General features: G+C 33.7%; 1 protein-coding gene across 6 annotated transcripts in view; it reads right to left on the bottom strand.

The window, feature by feature from the left end:
* The window catches only part of DPYD (dihydropyrimidine dehydrogenase), an 840660-nt gene that overhangs the window by 584436 nt on the left and 234087 nt on the right, over positions 1-22137 (bottom strand). For all 6 annotated transcript variants that reach the window (XM_055115757.3, XM_034931766.3, XM_008960543.5 and 3 more), the window contains one exon: positions 14242-14329. In XM_055115757.3, coding sequence (XP_054971732.2) covers positions 14242-14329 — 88 coding nt within the window. The remainder of the gene's footprint in view (positions 1-14241; positions 14330-22137) is intronic.

Raw genomic sequence — 22137 nt, 5'->3', positions numbered from 1 at the left:
ATAAGTTGTAAAAGGCTGGAAGCTAGAACACATGCACGCACACACACATACACAGGGGAAAAAAGAGCATACTTAAATATAGTGGAAAGCAGTTGCAGAAAAACATAAGATTGCTTTACCACTAAAAGTCTAACACATTTCAGTCTCTACCACTGTAACAGAAAACCTCACAGATGGATCAATCACTAGAGATTAATACTCTGTCTTTTCTAAACCCCATATGATCTTGTATTATCACCCAGAATGTTTCTGTCAGAAATTCTAGTAATATAGCTACCAAAACCACATTAGAATGGGAAAAAAGGCACAAACATAACATTGATTCAACTTGCCCTAGAGTACTCCATTAACCAAATATTTCTACAGTCAACAGGAGAGGAAAACAAACATACACACAAAATCCCAATAATGTATTTACTTGACTGTGCCAGAGTGGTTTGCTTTAGAAAATAATTTGAGTCCATATACTTAAAATGTTTATATTTTAGTAATTACAAATAGACATTAATATAATAAGTGATCATGCCTCCCATAAAATAACAATAGTATTTTTCATTATCAATCTTTTTTCACATTGTTGTTTTTATTTTTGCTTTTTCTTTTTGTGTTTTTCTAAGTATCACAAAGGCCAACCTGAATCCAGTTTAAGGCAAAAGGAATAAAAAATTGAATTAGTCAGTCTCGAATTTAATATATTTTTACAATAGATCAAACAGATTTTGAACTAACATGTTTTGATCCACCACAAAAGAATGCATTTCTACCTAATCACATTATCTTCTAAATGAAGAAAAATCACAAATTCTATTCAATATCCAGGTATTTTTCTTATTCAGTATTCAGATGAGTCTATAATTAATTTATCAGTAATACTTTTCCTATGGTTTTTAACAAATTTTGCTACATAACAAATGTGTACTTATTTGTTATTCATAGCAAGATGATGAATATGCTTGCATAAAAAGTTAAGGACATCTTCTAAAATAATTCCACTGTACTGCCCTGAGCACCTTGAATAAAAGGAACTATGCTCTGGATGGCTTTTTGTTATTTCCTGGCTGAAGTCAATAGGTGCTAATTGTTAGAATTCATCATGAAGAATCCAGAGACAGAACAATAAAGTGAAAAGGAAAAGTTAAAGAGGTTTTATAGAAGTCCTAGCCTAGAGGCTAAGATAAATTTTTTTGTATATGTATATTTTCTTTTTTCTTAAGTTATCAAAAATTGATGTGAAAAATAAAACCATTCGTTAATAGTGTCTAAGATATACTTTCAGAACCATCAGTCACTTCACAGAAACTAATTTCAGTTCTCATTTATTCCTTCTGTGATTTATTTTATTTTATTTTATTTTCAGAACCAGAATCTCACTCTGTCACCCAGGCTGGAGTTCAGTGGCACAATCATGGCTCATTGCAGCCTTGACCTCCTGGGCTCAAGTGATTCTCCCACTTCAGCCTATTGAATAGGTATATCCCACTCTGCATGGCGAATTTTTTCTTTTTGTAGAGATAAGGTCTTGCTATGTTGCCCAGGCTGGTCTGGAACTCTTGGCCTCAGGCGATCCTCCTGCCTCACCCTCCAAAAATGCTGGGATTACAGGCATGAACTACCCTACCTGGCCCCTTCTGTGTTTTAATTCTTGGTTGTGTGTGTGTGTGTTTTTTCTTTGATTACAAAATCAAGTATAAAGTTATTTATTGAAGATGTACTTTAAAAGGACAAAACACTACACTTTAGAAATAAAAACAGCAGCTTGTGTTAGTAATATTTTAAAAAAATAACACAAGCATGGTATCAGGAAAACATATTTTTGGATACACCTTTCAAATAAGCTATTTGCTAAAATAGTAATTAAGGAGTGAGAAGCAAGGTTGGTTTCTCACCATGGGGGGTTTCACAAAAATTCAGCTATTTTAAAGTTCTAGTACAAAATAATCAGGGATAGATATCTCTTCTGCTACCTATGTTGGTGTTCTTAAATTCCACAAACAGATGCATGCATGCAAAACAAGTCAGGTTCTATTAGACAAAAGTTCACTTGATTTATATTTCAACTAGATTTCCACTTAAAATGTTTTTTCTTAAAACAAGAAGAAAATATAAGCAACTAATGTTCTTAAGTAATTTTTGGTGCATCATCTGCTGAGCAAATCTGCCCCACTACTCATTTTTTTAAATAAAGTTTTATTGGCACATAGCCATATTCATTTGTTTACATATACTCTAAGACTGCTTTCATACTACAAATGTAAAGAGCTGAATATCTACAAAAGAGACCATACAGCCCACAACATACAAAATATTTGATATCTGTTCATTTATAGACAAATTTTGTAGACAACTCACTTTATTAGTTAGAAATTTAAATATAAGATATTTTGCTATCTCTTAATAGTCCTCTCTATAATTTGCCAATTCAAAACTGGTCTTCCTGCTGAATTTGGCCCTCTCTCTTCATCCCTTTGGCATATAATCTAATTGAAGCCCTCAAAATATCAAAAAATGTGAATGCCATTTAATTTTTATAGGAGGGGTTCTTATTTTCTAATTCATCTTGTTGATTAATCATACGTTTATATACTTAAAATTTTTTTAATCTATATATTATCACTGCAAGTTTCTGTTGGTAACAAGCAGGCTGCAAATGAAAAATCATTATATACTACTTACATCCATTAGGATAGCTACTATCAAAAAACACACAAAAACAAACTAGCAAATGTTGGCGATGATGTGAAGAAACTGGAACTTTTTTTCACTGTTGATGAAATATAAAATGGTGTAGCTACTTTGGAAACAGTATGTTGGCTCCTCAAAAAATTAAACAGAGTTGCCAAATTATCTAGCAATTCCACATATGGATGTGTGGCCAAAAGAGATGAAATCAAGGACTCAAAGAAATATCTGTATAACCTATGTTTGTGGGAGCATTATTCCCAATATCCAAAAGTCAGAAACCATCCAATGTCCATTGACTGATTAATGTTAAACAAAATGTGATATATACATAAAAAATTATTCAGTCTTAAAAAAGAATAAAATTGTGACACATGCTACAACATGAATGAAGGTTGAGACATTATGCTAAGTGAAATAAGCCATTCACACACAAAATATATAATGTATGATTCCACCCATACTAGGTACATAGAATAGTCAAATTCATAGATTTGTTGCTTAATAGGTATAGTTTCAGTTTTGCAAGATGAAAAGAGTTCTGTGGATGAATAGTGCTGATGGTTGCACAACGATGTGAATGTACTTAATCCCACTATTCACTTAAAGATGATGAAGGTGGTATATTTTTTGCTGTGTGTACTTACCACAATTTTTAAAAAAGAATTAATTTAAAATATTTTTTAAGAAAGCATAAATAAATTTTAAAAAATGATTAAATTCTGCCAACTTAATGTATTAACCAAGAGTAGGGCTTTGGTTTCAGAGGGACCTCAGTTAAATCCAGGTTCTAGTACTTGAGAAGGTTACTTAATATCTGCTAGACACCATTTACATAAATGTAAAATAGAGATATGAATAATACCAATCCAAAATTACTTTGTGAGAACTAAACATGACTTTGCACAGAACTTCAATAAATGTAGCTATTCTATTTATTATATTTATATGCACAAAGTTCTTATTTTTAAAATGCATTAATTACTTTTCTAAATATATAATAACCTCTTTAATTTTTCTGTAACATATAATTGCTAGCACACTGCTAGGTATATTGCAGAAGCTTAAAAATATGATCAACCAACTTTAAAATGTGATCAACCAACAGTGGCATTAAAAGAGTAAGAGAAGTGGAAAAATACCTGACTGTGATACAATCTCCAAAGACAAAAGAAGGGCTATTTTTTCCTGTAAAATGGAAACTTAACCAGGGAGAAATTAAATAGCAATCAGTTTTAAACTACAGTATTCTAGGAATGATAAATTTATCAGTAAAATATAGATGATAACGCTCAATAGACAAAACTACCAAGTAATTTTTTTTTTTAAAAAGAAAGAATAGAAACACAAAATAAGACCTTAAAGATCCAAAGAAGCAATTTTCCAATTAAATATTACTTTATTCTCATAATGGATGTATTAATATAATCTTTGACTGATTAACCCAAATACCAATATCTTAATCTCCAAATTTAACTTATGAATTAAGAGTTGGATGCACAACGTATCTCAGTAACAAAAGCAAAATGAACATCTGTTAACTTTCTGCCATGTAAGTTTGTGTATGGTGGGGGTGGGTGTGAACAGAGCCTCTGATGTGTAATGTTCTTTCCATCTGCACACCAGGTGGCACTGCATGGTTAATCAGAAGATGACAACACACATCAAGATTCCTTACATATTTTGAGATAGGAAAGTAAATAAATCAAAATGTTGTTTTAAAAATAAAACTTTCTTAGATGTCCACAGTATTAATGCTTAATAATGCATTTTAAGAGTTTATGTTTCTGACTTCACATTGTAATCATTCTTGCAGTATTGTTTTTCCCATACATTAATTCCTGACATAACTTATAACAATACTAAGTAATACGAGTTTAAGAAACAGAAAAGTAATATAACCAAACTAGATTGTATTTGGGAAGGTGGGAACAATATGACTGTTTTGGACACCGCTTAAGCCATTCAAAGGCAAGATCTGAAGAAAAACTGATTTGATATAAATTTCAATTGCATTGCTTCTAAAATAGATTTACTTAAAATATTTAATGCGTCCCTTAAAAGCTTTGGTCTTGCTTTAGAGTATACAGGTGTTAAGCACTTAAAGTCAAAAAAGCTGTTTAAATGACAAAGAAAGAGATTATTAGATCACTTTAATCCTGCTAACGAAAGATGGCATAGCTTAACTGGAATAAACAGGAAATAAGGAACGGATAAAACATAAATTATCCTCCAAAATTTCACATTTCTGTACTTTGGTAAGATTGTTCTAGAAAGAAATATATATCATATATGGAAATATGCCTAGTTTCCTCCAACTTGCATCAATCCCTGCCATTTCCATGCCATTTTCCTTTTCTCTTACTAACCCCTCTTTTCTTCTGTGTATGTCTTCTTCAGTTCACCAAACTTTACATAGCAGCAATTCGTAAGATAAGAGCTGTGTGGTCTGTAGTGTGAAAATAGCTATCCAACAGTACATCTCCTAGCTCTATTTGAAAACCACTGTGTACTGTGCACATGAATACAATGTAGTCTTGAATTCTCCACATTCAGCTTCATTGAATTACAGGGGGCGGAGGGGAAGGGTTGTGTACTGTGATGTTCCAAAAGTCTTCTTGACAATATCCACTATCTCAGTAACTTCTAATTTTGTTAAGTATCCTAAAATTTAACCTTCAACATCAATATTCTACCTTTAGAGGACAATGCAGACCTATAGTATGATTACCAAATGTAAAACAAAACAAAACATCATGATGATCCTAAAGACAAATGTCATACACTGAAGCCCTAATCTCAAACACGATGGTATTTGGAGATGGGGCCTTTGGGATGTAATTACTTTTAGTTAAATTCATGAAGGTGGGACCCCCATCATGGGATTAGTGCCCTTATAGAAAGAAGAAACGTCAGAGGTCTTTCTCTTTCCATGCGGATAAACCAAGGAAAGGCCATAGGAACACACAGAGAGAAGGCAGACATCTTCAAGCCAGGAAGAGGGCCTTCACCAGAACCCAGCCATGTTGGCATTCTGATCTCAGACTTCTAGCCTCCAGAATTGTGAGAAAATAAATGTTTGTTATTGAAGCCACCCAGTCTATGCTATTTTGGCATAGCAGCCCAGCAAGACTAAGATAATACCCATAGTATATGTTCACTAATAACCCCTTCCAGGTTCAAATGATAATTATCTCCCACAAAAAATGTAACTGGCAGCCATAAATAGCAGTTGAAAGACAACATTTCTCTTAGTTCAGTAATTTTCCAATTCTCTTATCAACTTCACTTTAAGAGTTAATTAAACCATTGGAAACTACTAAAAGAAAATTAATGCTTAAACAATGAAAATACCAAAAAGAACTGTTTTACTTCTCTAATTTAGGTAACTACCATAAGTAAAATATGTCTTTATTCCATGAAACATATATAGAAAAATATAATAAAAATTCCTCCATGTCTCCATCCAAAGAAATACAAAGAAGATAAACACAAAGAAGGTAAATGCAAAGAAGATAAAATATTTTAAAATATAATTTGTGGTTTATAAAAGGTTTTTTAAAATAAAAAGAATATAAGCTATATAATGTTAAAATAACCTTAGTGATTAATAAATTATCTCCTTTTTTACAATAATATGGAAGACATCGTCAGTTAATAGGGTTAATTAGAGTTAATAATTAATCAATACTTCAACAGATATTTATTGATCATCTACAACATGTAAAGACTTCTACCAGTAGAAAAAGGCATGATTTAAAAAAATATTTCCTTATATCATTATCTTCATCACAAAACGCTCATTAAATACCCTAGCAAGTACTACCATTAAAAATTAACCAAAAATACTTAAAGAAAATATCTGATATTCAGCACAGTAATGTAATACTTGACATAATTATAAGGCATCAAAGTAGGAATGACTTAAGAGTGGCTTTGAGTCATTAATCAGAACTAATGAATATGTCTTTGCATTTTGTCAAAAACAAAAAAAGATAAAAGAGGATGCTTGGAAAGATCCATGAATTTTAAGCAGTGAAGTAATCAAGTATAATCTCAAAATTTCTCAACAAGTTATTACATTGCTTTTCATTTCTTCCATTGTTTCCTTTTTTTCTTTTTCCAATTACTTAACTTCAAAAAACTTTATTGATGTTGTATTATGTGTTAAGAAATGTGCTGAAATTATGCAATTCAAGGATAAAAACCAACACCAAATCTCATAAATGTTTAATATACTGTGTTTGTGTGGGTGACAGGGGAGGGATATATGCACACAACCAAAAATGACAAAAGGAAAACTATATTCTTTACTATAAATGACATATATTTCATTATATATGAACACAGAATAAACTTTTATTTTCTTTTCTTTTGTCTTCTTTTTTTTTGTCTTCTCTTCTATTCTTTTTATTTATTTATTTATTTATTTTTATGTATTTATTTATTTATTTTTTTGAGATGGTGCCTCACTCTGTCATCCAGGCTGGAGTGCAGTGGAACCATCTCACCTCACGGCAACCTCCCCTTCCCATGCTCATCTCCCATAATCAAACTATTTAGGAATCAGTGGCAGTTTGGTGAGCTTGGAATCAGAACAAGAAGATTCAGAGGTCTCTAAAATAGACTTCTCTGTCTATCTTACGACCTGGGCTCAAAGAACTCCCGGTCCATTGATTCAGGTGCCTTAAAAGAGTCACTGTCAATATTGCTGATATTTCTGCAGGTTCCTTTTCTTCCTCAATACTTCTAAAGATGACCAGCCCCCATTGCCTGCTTCTGCAGATTAATATGTGCTTTCTATAGATATGTTAATATGATCAAAGAATAATTGCCCTACATCTATTTTATCTCCTTCTGGAGCTTTGCATGAACTCATTAAGTAATGATTTAATGAACTCTCAGCTGGAATTCTATTTCCCTCATTTCCAAATTCTTGGGAGCCATTTTACAATTATACCGAAGTACTTACAAGTGACAGTAGATTAAACAATATTACAAATAAAAAAAAGTAGATTGGCAAAATACTCAAGGCTTGCTTTTTGCTTAAAATTAAGTCAGATTTATTTTTAAAAATAATCTATTCATAGTTGTGGATAGTGACTAAACAATTTACATTTTTATCTGGGTACAGAAGTAAAGCAAATGGTCTAAAAACTTTATTGCATTTTCCTCTGAATAAATAGAAAGTATACACAACTATGTACAATTTAGAAATTCCTGATTAAGAAGCCAATTAAGAATAACTTTTATAGAGAATAATTCTTGCTTTGTGAAGGCATGAGAGATTTAACTAAAGGCCACTCTGTAGCAAATTTAATACCACAATCTCTCGATGGATTTTTTTAATTATAATTATCTGTTATTTGTCTGTTATAATATTTGGGAATCTTCACATTTAAAAAAATATTATTTTCTGATGGTAACTAAAAGAAAACCAATTTGTGATAACAATGAGAAAAATGAGGCTAAATATAAAGACTTCTTGAGTATGAGCTTACCCTCTTCAAGAATCTTAAGTGAGATGCTGAAATGTAGACAGAGTCATGTTGGCTTTGAGTCACAATTGAAGTATGGATATTTGCACTTGTTATTTTTTTTTTACTTTCTTTATAAAACTCACTTTCCATGCTTTAGTTGTCATTTACTTCTTTTCTGTTACCTTTGATAGTCTTAATTTTCTTACCCATCAAAGAGTGTTAAGAATATCGACCTCAAGGACCATTTTAAGAGTTAAAAGGATAGATCATGTTAAGAATTGAGCCTGGAATATTATTCACTATTACTGCTATTATTACCAATATCACCACTGCTAATATCACTATTCCTACTTGTTTATTTCATTAATAGTGTAATACCAAAATTATAATAATGTAAAATGTATTCCTCCTGGGTTTGGGCAATGTTATAATACTCCAAAATTGCCAACTTTGTTAAGCAACCTATAAATTTACTTTATTTTGGAAAACAGTCAAAAGAGTTGCATTTTAAAATCAATAACTAAAAATACGTATAAAGTTCCTACTATGTACCAGCCACTTTGCTAGGCACCAGACATCTGTCAATGAAGAAAGTAGACAAAATCTACAGTCTTTAAGAAGCTTAACTTCTAGTGGTGGAAACAAACATGTAACTAGTCAACTATAATAAAGAAGGTGAAGAAGTGCTATATTACAGTAAAAAGTCCAGTCTGAACATAGAGAGCAGGAACACAGAGTTTGTGTGGGGTGGGGGGTGAGGAAGATGATTCATTAATCCAGGCTAAAGTATGAAGGTAGGGAGTAGATCATCACAAGTAAAATAATTGTATCAAATAGAAAAAAAGCATCGAAGTCAAGAACACAAATATGAAAATAAAGATAGCTCTAGGTCCATGTCCAAAACTTGAGGTTAAAAAACTTCAGATAAGGTAAAACTAAAAACAGTTCAGAATGGCTGAATCACATAATTTAATAGGAGAAGTGACTAGAGACATAGCTGTGACCAAATCAAGAAGAGCCTTGAAAACCTTCGTGGGGACTTTTCTTTATCTGGAAGGAAATATGGAGCTATGGAAGAGTTTTAGTGAGGAATAATGATCAGATCTGATTTCAGCATGATTACTACTTTTGTTGTGTGAACAGTGGTGGCCAAAGAGACTGGTTGAGGCCACAGCAGTATCCCAGTGGCATTAAGTGAGGGGAGTGGTGGTAGCAAGAAGTAAGTTCAAGGAAAATCTTTTGGGTGGACACAAGTAAAGCACTTGGTGTTGAAAAAGACTATTCATCTCTACAACACCTTCCTGTAGTTCCTGTTTCGTAGTGTCTACTGTGACTATTATAATTGATTTCACTGCATTTTCCCCTTAATCCCTTCTTTCTCATGCATTCTAAAAACAAAAATTCAAAGAAAGAAAAACTTGGCAGAAGAATATATAAAGTTTGATCAGTTACCTAAATGTGTCTTACTGTATGTTCTTTCCCTTGCATGCTTGTTTAACCTTTTTGGCACTATCATGTTTTATGAGGCTATGAGATGAAAACTATCAGAAGATGGACAATCAGAAAGAGAAAAAGAAATGGGCTTCTTTAAAACAAAGACGAAGGGTCCATCTCTTCAGTTATCTATAACAGTGACTCTTAAACCTGGCTCTAGAATAAAATTACCCACAGAACTTTAAAAAAAAAAAAAAAAAGGAACTATACCCATGTTCAGCCCATCTACCACACTACGTCCCACTCCTGAAATTGTGCAATATGGTTGTTCTTTTTGAATGTCTTATGATATTTCTGACTCAATTTAATACCAACCTAAACAACGAATTCAGATTTCTTTATTGTTTTTTAAATTCTTAGCACAGTGTTTGGGACATTGATTGTAGTAATTCAATACTTCTTTAACTCACTAATAGCTACTTATTGATAGGTGTTGAGTATACTATGGGAAAAAGGTGTTTAGTCCATCAGAGCCCTTACATTGTATAGCATTGGCTATCAAACTTTAACTAGAGCCATATTTAAAAAATACATTTTATTTTAATGCAGTGTGAATGTGCAAGCACACACATCAAACACACATACACACAGCTGAAAAACATTTTTCACAAAATAACACTTGCCCTAACCATAGCCAACACACTTTGATATGTTCTATTCTATTATTTTCTGGTTATTTTATAAAATAAAAAGGAAGAAACAATGGTTGTAACCTATTATGTCAATTTCAATACCAAACAAAGAGAGCCATCCAATATTTTTTAAAAGCCTTGTATAGTAGATGTTCCAATTCTACTTCTCAATATTTTCAGTAACATGCTGTCCAGGTGCTCTGATTTCAGTAAAACCACCAAAATTTTAGAGTCTTTAACAAAGACTCAATTACTGTGAAGATAACAGACTAATTTTGAATAAGACATAGGGCTTTATCTCAGTACTTAGAAGAAGCTAAACTTCTCATGGTTCAAGAGACATAAGTCTTTAGAAGTAACAATGATGTACATTCAATGAGATAATTTCCTTGGACTCTGGTAGTATTAGTTAGAGAAAACTCTAAAAATGAGAGACTTTTCATGAGCAATATCATACACTATAGTTAAAATCAGGAAACATGTGAACAGACTTGACTTAATACAATGGGCTTAATGAGCTATCTTCATTATGTCACAGTTAATTAAAAATATTTTTTATTTTACACAATCTAACGTAGAATAAGATAGTAGTTATAAACACATAAGATTAATAACTATGGCATTTCCAACTACAGAAAGAGAAAGTATCTCTTTTTTTCTTTTTTTTTTTTTGTAGACAGAGTCTTGCTCTGTCAGGAGGCTGGAGTGCAGTGGTGAGATCTCGGCTCACTGCAACCTCCGCCTCCCCGGTTGAAGTGATTCTCCTGCTTCAGCCTCCCAAGTAGCTGGGATTACAGGTGCACACCACCACACCCAGCTAATTTTTGTATTTTTAGTAGAGATGGGGTTTCACCATGTTGGCCAGGATGGTCTCGATCTCTTGACCTTGTGATCCACCCGCCTCGGCCTCCAAAGTGCTGGGATTACAGGTGTGAGCCACCACGCCTGGCCTACCATCTCCATTTTTAAAAACTACCTATGTAACCAACATGTATGCACCAGGTACTAAGAGTGTTTTCTTTGCTACTAAGTACTTTACTGATCTCCTGTGTCAAATACTAATGATGATGCACACCTGTAACAGAGACTTTCATTTCTATCCTCTCTCAATATCTGTCATCCCCTTTCCCTATGATTCTAGACGTTTGATGGGGATTATGTCCACCCAGCAAAAGGCAATACTTCCCAGCACCCTCTGCTGTTGCCATGCTTATATGATCAGGTAACAGACAATGAGATGAAAGAAGAATTGATTTGTGTAACTTCCGGCGCATAAATATAAGACTGAAGGAGCTGCTTCCCTCTTTCCCACTTCTATTAGCATGAATGTGAACATGGTAACTACCCATAGACCAAAGACGGAATTCAGGTTTGAAAATGGCTTACATTGTTACATGAGAAAGAACTAAACGTTTATATTGTTTTACCCTCTATTGTTTTCTGAAACTGCCCAAATGTATATCCTAAATAATATGGAATTCCTATTCTACATTTCCTCCTACAAAATCAGTGAGAAAGGGTAGATAAAATAAGTGAGTAAAGTTTAATTACAATATGGAAGCAAGGTTAATGAACAAAAACATGTAAGGTTGTGTGGCTGTCCAAGTAACCGACAGTTATATGGTAATACAAAGGTCATAAATTCCCAAATCGACACTCATGAGTGTCAAATAAACATTTCCTAGAGAATACGGCTACTTGTCTTCCACAGACTGAAGCTTTTCTTTTTGACATGATGAAATTCTTCTTGTATATGTTTCATACAAAATACTGAAATAGAGCATAACTGCATTCCTCACATCACTACATCAAAATGTCAAAGATTCACTTCTCAGCATGAAAATGCACAGCACATAAATATGAAAGGACTCTAGATTCTAAATGCTGTATTCACACCTCAGTGCAGAGTCAATTGGAGACAACTGTATTGTGAACCAGTATAGCATTATCAAATAATATACTTAAGGGGACTTAATAGTATAAAATTAAATTAAAAAGCTGAAACACTATTGATTATTTCAGTTAGAAGGTGTTTCATGGTTATAACTACTCAGAGTGATAAACAATTTAATTATTCCAAATTTTTGGAATAATTTGCTTATGTAATTAATTTGGATATTTCAATGTATTGGTTATTTTATTGGTCCATATTCCTTCAGTACAAAGATTCTTTGTAGATGAAGTTCTTATAGATACATGTATTAATAATTGTATTAGTATATACTCAAATAATGGAAAACATATCTTTTAGTACATTGGTGAATTTCAAATAGTTATTTGATAACATTATTAGTATTGCAGACCTAAAGCCTGATGAAATTTTTCACTTATTACTGACCAAGCATTTTTGATCATGTGTTTATTGAGAGTAATTGGAACTTACAGACACCTGCCCAATTTCTTTACATTAAATTATCAATACAAATGTAATGTTGAAAAGTAAAGCTAAAGTCAAATATAGTATGCCTAAAAATAGAACCCAGGGAAAATATCAGATCTTGCCTCCTTCCTACTTTTGATATACACAATAAATATAATATTGTAATTAAGATCATACAGACAGATACTAATGACAATGGCACCCAAAATTTTCTGAAAGGAAGGAGGTTCAGTTGAGACATTTAGGAGCTAGAAGACAGTGCAAATTTATATTGATTTCCATAATTTTTTGCCTAAATAAAGGGGCTGACAGGCATGGTCTTAGAAATGGCATTTTGATAAGAAAAGTTTAGTAGACAAAGAAGCATTAATGATGACTGCACTTCAGAAAGGCAATGAAAAAGGACAGCTGCAAAACAAACATTACTCAGTGTGTGATCACTTAAAGAGATATAATTTTGAACTTCATATTCTGAGTGTGAACTGCCGAAGAGACAGACAAAGTAAAATACAGGACGATGAGTTTATATTAAAAATGAGTAACAATTTAACACAGTGGTCCCCAACCTTTTTGGCACCAAGGACCAGTTTCATGGAAGAAAATTTTTCCATGGACCGGGTTGGAGAAAGAGGATGGTATCAGGATGAAACTGTTCCACCTCAGATAATCAGGCATTAGTTACAGATTCTCATAAGGAGCATGCAACTTAGATCCTTCGCATGCCCAGTTCACAATAGAGTTTGCACTCCTATGATAATTTAATGCCATTAGATTCTAATCTAATCTAATGCTGATCTGACAGGATGCAGAGCTCAGGCAGTAATGCTCGCTTGCCCACTATTCACCTCCTGCTGTGTGACCAGGTTCCTAACAGTATAGTACTAGTTCGTGGCCCCGAGTTTGGGGACCCCGATTTAACATACTCCATTTATATGCCGTAATTGCCCATAGTACAAATCATATCAGAGAATGAATATGACATTCATGAGGCAAAGACTAAGTCAAGCCAACTTACTTGTTCTCTCTGGTCTCTCAGTAAACACTAAGTGGAAGAAAAATGTTAGAAAACTCATTCTCCATAACATATTTAGGCAAAATATGAGAAAACAGTATACACTGAGTGCCTCAGGAGTAATACACTGTCTATGGGACTTTCAGAACACTGATGAAACATTTAAAAAATTCAACCAAATAAGAAAAGTCTTTAGAAAATTTTGGAAAATGAATAGCAAAGGGAACGAGCCAACTCCATCCTTTTTGATCACTTTAATCAATTGTTTTTATCATAAAAAGAAAGCTACAGCCTCTAGACAGATTCTGAGTTTCTGGTGATGATGGTGTGGTGAAAGAATGGGAAGATAAACATCTTGCCGAAATCTCTCCATAATTAAGGTGAAACAGCACTCCTACTTATAAAATAGAAATTTAGTTACTTGGCCAATCATTTCTATCTGTTATTCCCTGAACAAATATAACTTTCATCATGAAAATGTCTGAAGGCAGTCATTCTTCTGGATATTGCTAGGAAATAAAAAAATACATTATAAATAAATATATTTAAGAGTAAACTACTCACCTATTCCAATGAAAGCAGCTTTGTAGCCTTTTTCTTTCAAAGTGCTAAGAGTCATTTCATTCACTGAAAGGCTTTTACCACAAATTATCTATAAGAAACAATATTTTGCATAAGAAAATTTGGCATATGATTAATTAAAATCTTAATATTTAACATCAAAAAGAATGAAAAGTCAGCCAAAAATTCTATGAGATTCCATATAAAATGTGACAACATTTTTGTCTTTTAGTATATAAGTTTACATACACAAAATAGTATATAAATAGAACAGGAACATGTTCTATTAAGGGCTAAATGCAGAAGAAAAGCCAGTGTCATTAAAACCATCAGTAAACTTCCATAGCTTGCATAATATGTTCAAAGCACGATGTGGGGCATTTAAATAATAAGACGATAAATAAGACACATTTCCAGCATCAATGTACAGTCAATAGGGGCAAAAGATATACACAAATAAATATAACATAAAACAAGCTATGATCACCACATGTGTATGAGAGTTCAGAGGCTGGGGAGATTCATTTTAGCTAAGCTTAGAAGGTTGAGAATACAGAGAAGTGGGATTTCAATAGCGCCTTTAAAAGGAAAAGACAGGATTTTGATAAGGGACATTGTCAAGGGAAAATGAATAAAGTCAGGAAGCAGAGGGTAGTCACCCCTAGTAAAAGTCACAATACTTGGTCAGTTTCCAGACATGAGATAATTTTCACTTCTGGAATCTGCTGACCAGGGAGGTGTCAGGGTCCCTAGGAAGAAAGACCCTGAAACATCCCTACAAGTAAATACTGTGATTCCCCTAGTCCTTTCCCAAAGGAAACTATGGTCATTTATCCAAGCAACTAAGCCCTGGAAAAAGGGGAATGATCAGACATTTCAAGGACTATTAAGCACTGGTTCTTCAGTAATACTGATACTTGGAAACATAAGAGTGGGTACTTACAGGGTGAGGTAAAAAATGGAGCCTGACTGAAGTCTAGTTCACAGTGGGCCCACTGAAACCACAACTCAGTCAGTGATCGTTCTCCTAGTCTCTAAGAGCATAATTGAAATTGTTACATTTGTCAATTGAAGTAATCCCTACATTGGGTCTCTGGTCTGTGAAGTAAGAGCTACAAAAGCTATCATAGTTGGGAAGGCCACATGAAAATATCTGAAAATCCAGCCAAGAGACTAAATCAAAGATAATATCCTATCCTGGGTGCAATGGGATGGGGAGAGATGTTAGTGGTCCCTGTCATATCCCCATTTAATCCACCAGCCTGTCCCCTGCCAACACCAGAGAATTTCTGGAGGATGACTATAAATGTCTGCAGGCTTAACTAAAGAGTAGTCCTGATTGCAGTTTCTGTTACAGATGTGGTATTATTGCTAGAGAAGTTTTATAAGGCCACACATAGACTGCATGTGGCCATTGATTTGGCAAATGCATACTCCTTCCACTCCAATTAGAGAAGGAGATCAGAAATAGTTCAGAGTCACAGAGTATAGATAAGAATATTCATTTACAGTTTTGCCTTAGGGATATGTCAACTCTTTTCAGTAATAATATATGTAATCTGAAGCGATCTGGACATCCCACAGAATGTCACAGTGATTCATTACATTGACGACATCAGGCAGATCAGACAGCATGAACAAGAGGTGGTGAGTATGCTGGAAACTGTTAAAATATCTGCACTCCAGTGGGTGGAAGATGAACTCTATGATCAGGGACTGGTCTCTTGAGTGAAGTTTAGAGATCCAGTTATCAAGTATGTGCCAGTAAGTCCCCTTGAAAGTAAAAGACAAATAGAGCTGCATCTCACATTTCCTGCCATATAGAAGGAAGCACAATGCCTGGTAGGTTTCTTTGTGTTCTGAAGGCAAAATGTTCCTAAAAACAAAGTCCCTTAAGCTGAGTCATAGAAGAAGAGCAATGTATACCCATGAACTGGTAATTACAGCTACACTGAATGTGCACCTAAGTGTAAAGCTCTCTTCTAAGTACTGCATATACTGACTCATTTAATCCCCACAGCAGCCCCATGAAGTGTTATCAGTATTTTCATTTTACAGATAATGATACTAAAGGACAAGAGAGCTTACATAACCTTTATTGCAGTCAAATACATAGTCTAATTTCAGAGCCAACATGCATAATTGCTGTGCTCTTGTGCCTCTTGAGGTTAGAGGGCAGAGCTGGCACCATCCTCAAGGGCAAAGAACAGCATATTGTATGTGAAGACCTACTAAAAAGGTTGTGTTTCAGGAATATAAAGTGCAAAGCAAGCAATGGAGCAAGAAGTTGGAGAGGAGAATATGACTGGAACTGGATCATAGAGGGCAATGTTTTGTCTTCCTAAAATAGTAATTCTGTTTTTATATTGGCAGATATGGTAACTGTCAGAAAGTTTATAATAAGGCGACAACCAAGGTGAGGTTAATAACGAATATTCAGAACTCTGGAACGTATCAAAAAACATTAAACTGGAACATTAATTAAATATGTATTATTCAAAGCATTTTATCGTAAGTAATAGTATTACTATTAGAATTAGTAGAATTCGATGCTATTAAAATCATCTAATAGTGAGGCTTTAGAACTTTAATTTATTCTAACTTTTAAATAATACATATTTTATTGAAAAAGAAAAATAATTTCGCTGTTTGTTTTATGAATCAAATACCCTTCATACCAATATATAATAAAGGTTAGACATAAAAGAAAACACCAGGTCCAAACATTCTAATAGAATATTAGCAAACTGAGTAAGTATGCCATTTTCAAAGTTGAGCACTGGAATGCCACGCCAATGAATTAATCGGTGGAGGTGATTCTCAAAATACTTAATCTTAGGTTTACTTTATTCAGTGCCTCTGCAGGAAGATTCAAGAAGACCTCCCATCCTTTTTGAGGTGGGTATTTGTGGGAGAAGGCACAATATTTAGTTTAATAGTAGCTTTTTGTGATTTATCAAAGAGGAATAAAGACATCCCAATTCTTCCACCACAGCAGAGTGAAAATGTCTTTGATTTTGTAATATATAAGAAAGATGCTCATTCTGTATTTATACAGTCTGATTCTACTCTAATACACAATAGTGTGCAAATGGGGATAGAAAACAGTTGAGTTTTCCTTTCATGTATGGAAAGCTGCAAAGACGAGTATCTTGATCTTGGTGTGAATCTACTGGGATGGAGACCAGCAAGACTTGACTTTACCATGAACAGACACTGTGGGAAAGATGGAGGATGGTCATCACTGGGCAGCAGATCCCTGGTAGAAATGAGGACAAAGCCATAACAAGAACATTCCAAGCAGTGACAGGCACGAGGCTTCCTTCCTTTTTGTTAATGGGAACCTATTCAAATTTCCCTTTCCTAAAAACCTGAGGCCCCAAATATTTGCCATGCAAGAAATAATCTATTCGTAGAAAGAATTAGAAGAAAGATTCCTTGACAACAAAGGTAAAGCTTTGCTTACATTATGCCTTGGGAAATTGAAATGAAATGTGTGTTAACTATAACTGGAATTGCAAGACAACTACAGCTATCAGGAACATCACGTTGGCTGATAAGCTATGAAATCTCAATGTTATTTGTTAAATAGATATGATGCTAGAAAAATCATATTACGGGCATTTTATTTGGTGTTTTTGCTTCTTTATTCCTTGTACTTTTACATATGTAATATTTCCATCTTGATTTTCTTAGATATGGTTAACAGTATATATTCTACCTTCCTCTAATGACTTTAGTAACATATTATTAGATATTTCCTACCTGAATTCGGAATACAAATTCAATCTATTTCAAGTTCAGTGTAATAGTCACTACTTTATTCCAGCAGTTCTGAATGTCATATACCCTGAGCCAAAGTTCCATCTAATAGTCTCTTAGGGATTTGATGAAAACTTTCTTTATATACTATAATATGTATTCATATACATAGTAACATTTATTATGCAGGATAAAGGCTTACAACTTTTTTGTGGAGTATAAATCTTCAAATAAAATAGGTGATGCCCATTATTTTTAAAAATAAAATAAAAACATACATACTCTTCACAGTTTTCTAATAGAAAATTTGGTTAAAGAGACCAAATATTTCCAGATGCTCTAAGATAGAAAATAAAATGAAGAAATTTTGAAAGTATTTAGCTATCTTTAGAAATGAAAATTATTTATTAGCTATTAGTGTACATGTTTCCTTGTGGGAGAGAAATAATATGATTTTATATTTATTTTCTAATACTATCTCAGAATCACAGATATTCTTGGTTCAAATAACCATAGTGAAAAACAAGATGTTATAAGAGGTTATTAAGAAAAAGGTAATACCTCTATTAGATATTTCATCTCAAACTACGAAGCAGAAGAAATGTATAGAAATTACAAATTAAGGTAATCAATTAGAATTCTATCAGAATACTTTGGGAAATGACAAATACACATATTTTAAATATGCAAAAATGCAGTATCTTCATTCATATTTTATACTTTTAACTTTGAAAAATTAGGATATAAAGACCATGAAACAAAAATATGTATTTCTATTTAAATTCTGAGTTTCATTACAAAAAAATGTATAAATAAACATCAGCTAAGAAGCCATTTCTCCTAAAGGGAATACCCAATTTTATTACACTATAAATGATCCTTTGGTGTAAAATCAATTGAGAGTATTCTTGATAAATTTAAAAAATGCAAATATGGCTAATAAAGTGAAAAAATAATGAATTCTATCACAAGAATACAGAAGCAAATGAAAATACTATCCTACATAACTGTTGTCTACACGGGGGAAAAAAACCTACTTTCTGAAGAAAAATAAAAATAATAAAATAATGAAAACACATGGATGCTGACAAAGATTTTTCTGAAACTAATAACTTTAAATGTTTTCATTATTCAATCTATAAAATGAAAATGAAGTAAGTTTACAACTCAAGATTTTAAAGCAAATAACAAATAAGTTCCACTCTGATCTTGCTTATTTCTTGTCTTCTGCTAGCTTTGTGGATATTTTTCTCTTGCTTGTCTAGTTCTTTTAGTTGTTATGGTAGGGTGTCAATTTGAGACCTTTCTAGCTTTCTGAAGTGGCATTTAGCGCTGTAAATTTCCCTCTTAACACTGCTTTAGCAGCATCCCAGAGATTCTGGTACATTGTCTCTTTGTTCTCACTGGTTTCAAAGAACTTCCTGAGTTCTGCCTTAATTTCATTGTTTACCCAGGAGTCATACAGGAGCAAGTTGTTCAATTTCCAATTGCGTGGTTCTGAGTGAGTTTCTTAATCTTGAGTTCTAATTTGATTGTGCTGTGGCCTAAGAGACTGTTAGTTATTATTTCAGTTATTTTGCATTTGCTGAGGAGTGTTTTACTTCCAATCATGTGATCGATTTGAGAGTAAGTGCCATGTAACTCCAAGAGCGGAACTGAAGGAGATAGAGACACGAAAAATCCTTCAAAAAAATGAATGAATCCAGGAGCTGGTTTTTTGAAAAAAAAAAAAAAATATATATATATATATACACACAACAATAGGTAGACTAATGAGGAAAAAAGAGAAGAATCAAATAGAAACAATAAAAAATGATAAAGGGGATATCACCACTGAACCCACAGAAATACAAACAAGCATCGAAGAATATTATAAACATTTCTATGCAAATAAACTAGAAAGTCTAGAAGAAATGGATAAATTCCTGGACACATACACCCTCCCAAGGCTGAACAAGGAAGAAGTTGAATCCCTGAATAGACCAATAACAAGTTCTGAAATTGAAGCAGTAATAAATAGCCTACCAACCAAAAAAAGCTCAGGGCCAGATGGATTTACAGCTGAATTCTACCAGAATTACAAATAGAAGCTGGTACCATTTCTTCTGAAACTATTTCAAACAATTGAAAACAAGGGACTTCTCCCTAACTCATTTTATCAGGCCAGCATCATCCTGATACCAAAACCCGGCAGAGATACAACAAAAAGAGAAAACTTCAGGCCAATATCCCTGATGAACATCGATGCAAAAATCCTCAATAAAATACTGGCAAATGAAATTCAGCAGCATATAAAAAGCTTATCCATCACAATCAAGTTGGCTTCATCCCTAGGTGCAAGGCTGGTTCAACATATGCAAATCAATAAATGTAACTCATCACATAAAGAGAAATAAAGAAAAAAACACATGATTATCTCAATAGATGCAGAAAAGTCCTTTGATAAAATTCAATATCCTTTCCTGTTAAAAAATTCTCAGTAAACTAGTTATTGATGAACATACCTCAAAATAATAAAAGCCATTTACAATAAACCCACAGCCAATACCATACCAAATGGGCAAAAGCTGGAAGCATTCCCCTTGAAAACTGGCACAAGACAAGGATATCCTCTCTCACCACTCCATTTCAACACAGTATTGGAAGCTCTGGCCAGGGCAATGAGGCAAAAGACAGAAATAAAGAGTATTCAAATAGGAAGAGAGAAAGTCGAACTGCCTGTTTGCAGATGACATGATCCCACATCTAGAAAGCCCCGTTGATCAGCCCAATAGGTTAAGTTGATAAGCAACTTCTGCAAAGTCTCAGGATACAAAGTCAGTGTGCAAAAACCGCTAGCATTCCTATACACCAACAATAAGCAGAGAACCAAATCATGAATGAACTCCCATTCACAACTGCTACAAAGAGAATAAAATACCTAGGAATACAACTAACAAGGAAAGTGAAAAACCTCTTCAAGAAGAACTACAAATCACTGCTCAAAGAAATCAGAGAGGGCACAAACAAATGGAAAAATACTCCATGCTCATGAATAAGAATAATTAATATGACAATAGGCATCCTGCCCAAAGCAATTTATACATTCAATGCTATTCCCATTAAACTACCATTGACATTCTTCACAGAGTTAGAAAAAACTACTTTAAAATTCATATGGAACCAAAAAAGAGCCCATATAGCCAAGACAATCCTAAGCCAAAAGAACAAAGCTGGAGGCATCATGCTACCCGACTTCAAACTATACTATAAGGCTGCAGTAACCAAAACAGCATGGTACTGGAAAAAAAATAAACACATAGACCAATGGAACAGAACAGAGATCTCAGAAATAAGACCACACAATACAACCATCTGGTCTTTGACAAACCTGACAAAAACAAGCAATGGGGAAAGGATTCCCTATTTAATAAATGGTGCTGGGAAAGCTGGCTAGCCATATGCAGAAAATTGAAACTGGAACCCTTCCTTACACCTTATACAAAAATTAACTCAAGATGGATTAAAGACTTACATATAAAACCCAAAACTATAAAACTCTAGAAGAAAATCTAGGCAATACCATTCAGGACATAGGCATGGGCAAAGATTTCATCATGAAAACATCAAAAGCACCTGCACAAAAGCAAAAATTGACAGATGAGATTTAATTAAACAAAAGAGCTTCTGCACAGCAAAACAAACTATCATCAGAGTGAAGAGGCAACCTACAGAATGGGAGAAAAATTTTGCAATCTATCCATCTGACAAAGGTCTAATGTCCAGAATCTACAAGGAACTTAAACAAATTTACAAGAAAAAAACCAACCCCATTAAAAAGTGGACAAAGGAGGCCAGGCACGGTGGCTCATGTCTGTAATCCCAGCACTTTGGGAGGCTAAGGCAAGCGGATCACTTGAGATCAGGAGTTCAAAACCAGCCTGGCCAACATGGTAAAATCCCATCTGTAACACAAAAAAATTAGCCACGTGTGGTGGCAGCCACCTATAATCCCAGCTACTTGGGACACTCGGGCAGGAAAACAGCTTGAACCCAGGAGGTAGAGGTTGATGTGAGCCAAGATAGTGCCACTGCACTCCAGCCTGGGTAACAGAGCTAGACTCCATCCTCCATCTCAAACAAACAAACAAACAAACA

Source organism: Pan paniscus, chromosome 1 (genome assembly GCF_029289425.2).
Source record: "Pan paniscus chromosome 1, NHGRI_mPanPan1-v2.0_pri, whole genome shotgun sequence".
NCBI lineage: Eukaryota > Metazoa > Chordata > Mammalia > Primates > Hominidae > Pan > Pan paniscus.
This window is presented reverse-complemented; position numbering and strand designations above follow the sequence as displayed.